This window comes from Dendrobium catenatum, unplaced genomic scaffold (genome assembly GCF_001605985.2).
Source record: "Dendrobium catenatum unplaced genomic scaffold, ASM160598v2 original_scaffold_268208, whole genome shotgun sequence".
NCBI lineage: Eukaryota > Viridiplantae > Streptophyta > Magnoliopsida > Asparagales > Orchidaceae > Dendrobium > Dendrobium catenatum.
In genome coordinates, this window is record NW_021586606.1 from 200,843 (window position 1) to 207,660 (window position 6,818).

At 33.4% G+C, this 6,818-nt stretch overlaps 1 protein-coding gene across 1 annotated transcript; it reads left to right on the forward strand.

Annotated features, from left to right (window-relative positions):
* The first annotated feature begins 2,406 nt into the window (after window positions 1-2,406).
* LOC110098555 lies at window positions 2,407-3,005 on the forward strand. Its single transcript, XM_020825417.2, has one exon. The coding sequence runs from the start codon at window positions 2,423-2,425 to the stop codon at window positions 2,768-2,770; it is 348 nt and encodes a 115-aa protein (XP_020681076.1). The 5' UTR covers window positions 2,407-2,422; the 3' UTR covers window positions 2,771-3,005.
* The last annotated feature ends 3,813 nt before the right edge of the window (window positions 3,006-6,818 follow it).

Sequence of the window (6,818 nt, forward strand, 5' to 3'; positions counted from 1 at the left end):
GGCCAGAGAGGAATGCAAGAAAATTTACTCTGAGATCAAAAACTTTTTCTCGCTATGTAGAAACATCAGGCTCGATATAAAATTTTTTGAGTTATTATTAATATATCTCAAAACTATTATATTTCATTGGAGATGAAAATCATTTATTAAAAAATAAATAACATTTATCTTAAAGTAAATCTAATAATTTTAAATTTTATCTTGACTAAAAATTTAACCATATGGCTGAGCCAATTTCTTTCCCAAATAGATTGCCAACTTAAAACTCTCTGTATAATGTTCTAATTTTTATTTATTTATTCCTCCTGTTGGCAGTCGTCCGGCGTAAATGTCAATGATGGTGGGTGGCCGACAGCGGCCTGCAGTGGCATGCCGGCGATGATCGCGTTGGGTGACGGTTGACAGTTAGAGCAAAGTTGGTTAATTCAACTTGAAAATATTTGAATTCATAAAAAATGAACTACGGAGTAAATATAGAAAAAAAAAAGGTGGAGTAAATATGAAATTTACTAAAATTTTATTATACATTTTTTTTTAATTGTCAGAAAACTCTTGCAATTTCGAATGCCTTACACTCAATTTTCTCCAAACAAAATGGCCCTTATAGATTCTTAGATTTCAAAATTCATATATTTTTTTTTCTAGCAATTATTTTTTTTTTTAATTGTTAAATTTATTTTATGATGAATATAATGCATTTTATTTAATTATTTATATATTATACACATCTCAGAGTAAATTAAAAAATTTTGAGACTATTCTTGACATATATTTGATACATAACGTGATTAAAAAAAAAATAATTTTATTTAAAAAATATTTTCTATTTTAGTAACAATTAAATTAGGCCGGTGTTTAGCGAAGCAGTCTAACTGCAATTTTTCCAACTTAATTAATATACCAAATTAGTAATTTATCAGTTTTATCATCTTTCCAATATTTAAAACAAAGAGTAAGTGAGTAACCACTATTGCTCCGATTGGCAAAGATTCGCTGTGGAAAGAAGTTGCAATCGAAAGGAACAAAAGGGAAGCAAAAATTAATCAAAATAAATATAAAATGAGCCTTCAAAAATAGCATACATTCGTAAGATCATTAGGATTAATCCATTTTTTATTAGGATTGATCCTTTGGATAAAACATAAAGCATATAAACTGAATTGAATACTGCAAATTAAAGAACAAGTGAAGCTTATCTTCCATAAATGAGCATTGAAAGTATCGTGCGGGTGAGAGAGATTGAGAGAAGACTAATAAGATGACGAGACGGTCATACAGAAGACTGAGTCCTAAGTTTTATGAGCTTATTTCTATAACGCTCAACAAGATTTATAATTTAGTGCATATAAATATTTATATATAACCTTTAAGGGTTGCTCTGGGTTACAATATACACGACAGTAGAGTCAGCATTTACGTCTCAGCATTGTACGAATATCCAACACACAAACGGAGAACACAAGATTTTTTACGTGGAAAACCTTGATAACGGGAAAAACAACGAGACCACGTCCAATTGAAACGATTCCACTAATGTTTGGGTAGATTACAGTTGATTGAATTATCCTTGAGAGTGATCAGATTACAATAATCAATCATCTAGTTGAAATCTAGTGACAAATGACGTCAGGCGCAGATCCGTCGACGTTTGGTCGATCGGAAGTTTGGCGTCAGTTGGTGGTCCGGAACAGCGTCGGAAGGTGCTTCGGCAGATTTCTGGCATCAGGTTTGAACCTTCCAACAGCGCTTTGGGTCTTTGATTTGGACCCACTTGGGCTCGGATTGAGTCAAATTTGGTGTCGTTAAGTTCTTATTTTCGAGATGTTCAGTTCGACTATAAGTTTGCTGAAATCAGAGTTCGGATGGTTCCAATTTGATTTTGCCTCGCGATTCATGCCCGATCAAGATAATTTTTTAATGATGTATCAAGGCTATTGGTTAGTATTCTAAGTTTTTACTAGTGAGAGAGAGAGATCTAAATTCAATAACAGAGTCAAGCAAATCGTAACTATTGATTGCATGTTTGATCTGTTCTTGATTTGACCAAAATCTTTATTCAATTTATTTCTAAAACAAATATTTTTATTATATTCGAGTCTCACTTTAATTCATATTAAATTCTGAGCCTTTTCTGGCATTAGCTACTGGGCTCGGGTTTAATGACCGGAGAACAGTTGCGCAGAAGGCAGAGAATCACCAATATCTATAGTCAACTCCGCTTAATTATCGCTTCTATTCCTCCCATTTTGAAACATTCCACACGCTCAAAATTAAGCTCAAACAAAAGTCAGAAGAGACTTAAAAAAAACTCTAAACTAGTGTGGGCCACTCTCTTCTCCCCCACCAGTTACTTCCCTTCAGTTCAGGCAACTAATCTCCCCCTCTTATATAAATCCCACCCCAACAGTTTCCCTTTTCCAAAATGGCTTCTCTCAGTAGAAGAAGACTAATCTTAGAGAAAGCATTGGCCACTGCAGATTCAGTCTCCTCTTACTTGGCTCTTGGGCTGGCCCTGCTGATGCTGATGAGTTCGGTGTGGGAGCCAAGTTCGGCCGTTGAGGCTCGAGAGGCCATCCATGGTGCGAAGCTAGACGCCGGCGGGCATCGGCCGTGCGATGAATTATATGTGGTGGGAGAAGGAGAGACACTTCATACCATTAGTGCAAAGTGTGAAGACCCTTACATCGTCGAGCGAAATCCACATGTCAACGATCCTGATGATGTCTACCCTGGCCTTGTGCTTCAGATCATCCCCTCAAGGCCCAAGTAGGAAGAAGGAAGTTGAATTGCCGGTTATGCATTTACTATCTTGAATTAAATCTTTATATAAAAGGGGAGATAAATTGTATATTAGATTAGAATAGCTCATAGTTTTTGTTATGTGCTTATTTATCGTTTATCTGTAACTGATTTATTATGTGGTGAAAATTCATCACACAAAAGATTGTAAGATGCGCTAGTTCGCTAAGGAAATTGCTATTTAAGCTAAAGAGTAAAGAACAAAAGATAATAACAGTCTCCCAACTATTAGTAAATGCTCAATTTAATCTAAAAAAGATCTCAAAATAATCTCAATGACAAAAATAACAGTTAAAGTTAAATATATATGTGATGATATTTTTTTTAGTAGGATGTTATGATATTATATTATTATTTTTATATATTTTTTTTATTTATCATATTAAAATAAATATAAAAGACATCATGAAATTAATCATATTTATTATTTATTCACTCTGGTTATATTTAATTTATTAACTTCTCTTGTAAAAAAAAATGATTAGGGGTTATTTCTTGAATCTTAGGATCGGTTCTTTTGTAATTGATTTATCTGATAAATTATTACGTGTGGTCACTAGATCATTCGGAGGCGAATCAAGATGCACCACATAATTCAATACACAGTAAAATAATGATATGACACATTCTTATTCACCTCGGGATGAAAGTACAGCTGAAAATCAAAATATAAATTGTGACCGGCAAACAAATCAATTAAAAATGTTTGATTGTTTTATGACCGGGTATCTATCAGAATTTATCATTTCATCAGTTTTTGTTTCTTTGGATTAACTTGCAACTGATGACCGTCAGAAAACTGTAGCTATATAAAATCTAACTTTATCAACGGTAACAATTAATATAATATTCACCCGACAATGATAATCTATATACCATTTATAACATAATCAATAATATCAATTAAAAAAATTCTGCCAGAATATTTAAGAAAAATACATTAATATTGATGCACTGTAAATTATCCATACAATCACCTTGATCTTCTCTTGTGTGATTGCTTGTCCTCAAAATTAAGAGAAATTATTATGTGCGAAGGCCAGATGTAGCTCTACGTCCGGAGACCAATTTGGTGCAGTCACGTCAGTGTGCTTAGCCACAGTACACAATGAAGGGGTGACATGGCGCATTCTAGTTGGTTTCCGGACGGTGTTCGGCATTTGCACAAAACAATTAATCCAAAATTAGACTCAGGTAGATCTCGATGAAATGGAGGGGACTCCATCATATGTGAAGCCCTAGCCTTTGGTCATTCCTCCCATATTGCATCTACACTTAGGCTTCATTTGGAATGATTTTCTTATTGTTTTATAAAATTATTTTGTAGTATAAAAATCTTTTGAAAGAGGAGAAAAATCAATATTTTAGAACTATCCCAAACAAAACCTAAGAGTCAAACTCATATTAGGTGGTAACATCCTCTCCTTATTTAAAGATCATAGTTGATACATATTTTTCCTTACCTAATGAGATATTATATTTAAAATATATTAATATCACTCTTTTTATAAATGACAAGAAAGAAAAATAATATTATGATAAGATACTTATGAAAACAATAGAAGATTAAGATTTTATTTGAAACAGTTTTCTTATTTCTTTTAAAATAGTTTTTTAGTACAAAATATTTTAAGCTAAAAATTTTTATGCTAAAAATCTGCTTTAGAAATCAATAAGAAAGCTGTCCCAAAGGAAACCTTAAACATTACTCTTAACAGTTTGCGCAAGGGCTTCGAACTTTTTTTTTTATTTTTTTGCAAAATCTCGAGTGGATTTTAATTATTCTGGCTAACTTAAATATGATTATTAACTGTTGGAAAAAAGGCGAAATACGTATAAATATAGAGGAAAAAAAAAAAGATTATCAACACATTAAAATGTAAATATTTTTTATATAAGTTCATCAATTGACAATTGAAAGCTAGCTTCATCAAGTTGCTAGCGTAGCGAATTGGACTATTGATTATATAAAATTATAATCTTATTTTTTTATTATAATTTTTACGATGCTAATATAAGATGAATACACTTATAAAACAATTTGAGCAATACCGAGTTCTTTTAGGTATTGTTTGGTATTGGTCTTCACATAGTGGTATTTTTTGTTATTGCCAAGCAATACCTAGCAATACCGAGTAATACATAGCAATACCGAGCAATACGCGAACATAGTAATCTCGGATTCCAGTGCGAGAAGGGTCATCGGGCCGCGCGGTAAAGAGTAAGAGTACGTGGCGACATATTATTGACTACCGGACGTAGAGCTACATCAGGTCACCTGACCTAATAATTGTTCCCATCTATGAGTATAAGTCAAGCCGACAAAATCTTCCAGGCTCACTAGACACCTTCATCGAGTTTGACTTTTCTATTAGGCTACACAGTTATTATAATTTTTTTTAATTCTGTATACAGTCATGTATGCAGTCAATTTTGTAATTCTCTTGCTTCAATACAAATCTATAAAGGGGATCAAGAGATGAATTCACTTTATAGAAAGCTTGATGTTTGAACTTAATTTGTGACCATATTGTCAATGAAATCTTTCAAGATGCAGCCTTGGCATGAATTCACACTAGATATCTATCATATGTCCCATAAGCTTCATCATTCAATAATCACTTCTCAACTAAACTATTAGTTTAAGGGTCTATTAATTTGAGATTGTTTCAACTTTTTATCTATAATGAGGAAGAATTTTTTTGTAATTATTGTGAATATTATAAATAGTTTTTTTTCAAAAATAAAATAATAATTTTTTTATTGCTACTATATTTTAATAGATCTGAAGTGGCTGTAAATCATTATTTCAAATATAAGTTATCATTATTTCAAATATTATAGAAGCCTAATGAGCATTCATAAGTTATCATACATTGGGGATATATGTGAATGCTACTCTAAATCAATATTTGATTACCATGAATTTTTAATATAAAGTTTAAATATGATAAAATTAAAAGAAAATTTATATTGACTTGAAATTATTTATTTGTTAGCTATAAAAAATTTCAAATTCATATAAACTTAATATATTAAAATATGCGTTATAGATTAGTTAAGTATATATGAAAAAAGTCAATCTAAAGACCAAAAGCTAAGTAAGAAATATATCATAATCTTATCAAATCATACAAAAAATGGCTTCATAATCTTATCAAATTTTAATTACATTATTGATATGTCATAAAAATGACTTGATCATGCACTGACCTCATAGCACTACAACAATCCCTTCAACCTTTGTCGTTTACCGATTAAAGTCCTTTTGACCTCCGTTGTCTACTGACTACGAACTCTCTAACCTCCGACATTGGTTCCTTCGACCTCTTTCGCTCGACTATATATGGTCCCTCTGACCACAGTCATTTGCCGACTACGATCCCTCTGACTATGATCCCTTAGACATTCGTCGTCTACTGAGTATGGTCATTCTTACCTCTGTCACCTATCTACTAAAGTCCCTTTGACCTCTATCGCCCAACATAAGTCCCTTCAACATAAGTTGCTCGACTACGGTCCTTTCGACCTATGTTGTCTGACTACGGTTCTTTTGACCTCTATTGTCTGACTACGGTTCCTTCGACGACATCCGTCTACCGACTATAGTCCCTTCGACCACCGTCGCATGATAATTGTCCCTCCAACCTTCATCTTCTACCTACTACAATTCTTCTGACCTCCGTCACTCACCGGCTATAGTCCCTCTAACTTATGTCGCCTAAAACTAGTCTCTTCGACCACTATTGCACGACACTACTCCCTTCAACTTTTATCACCCGACAATAATTCCTTCGACTTTAGTCAACTGACTATGGTCCTTCCAACTCTTTTTGCCCGCCGACTACAATCCTACTGACCTCTATCAGCCGCTGACGTCGTCTGCCAACTACATTCCCTCCAACTTTGTCGCCCCGACAACTATCCCTTCGACCTTAGTCGTCCAACTACATTTCCTCCGACCTCTATTGCCCGACTACGATCCCTTTGACCACAATCACCAGCAAGCTATGGTCTCC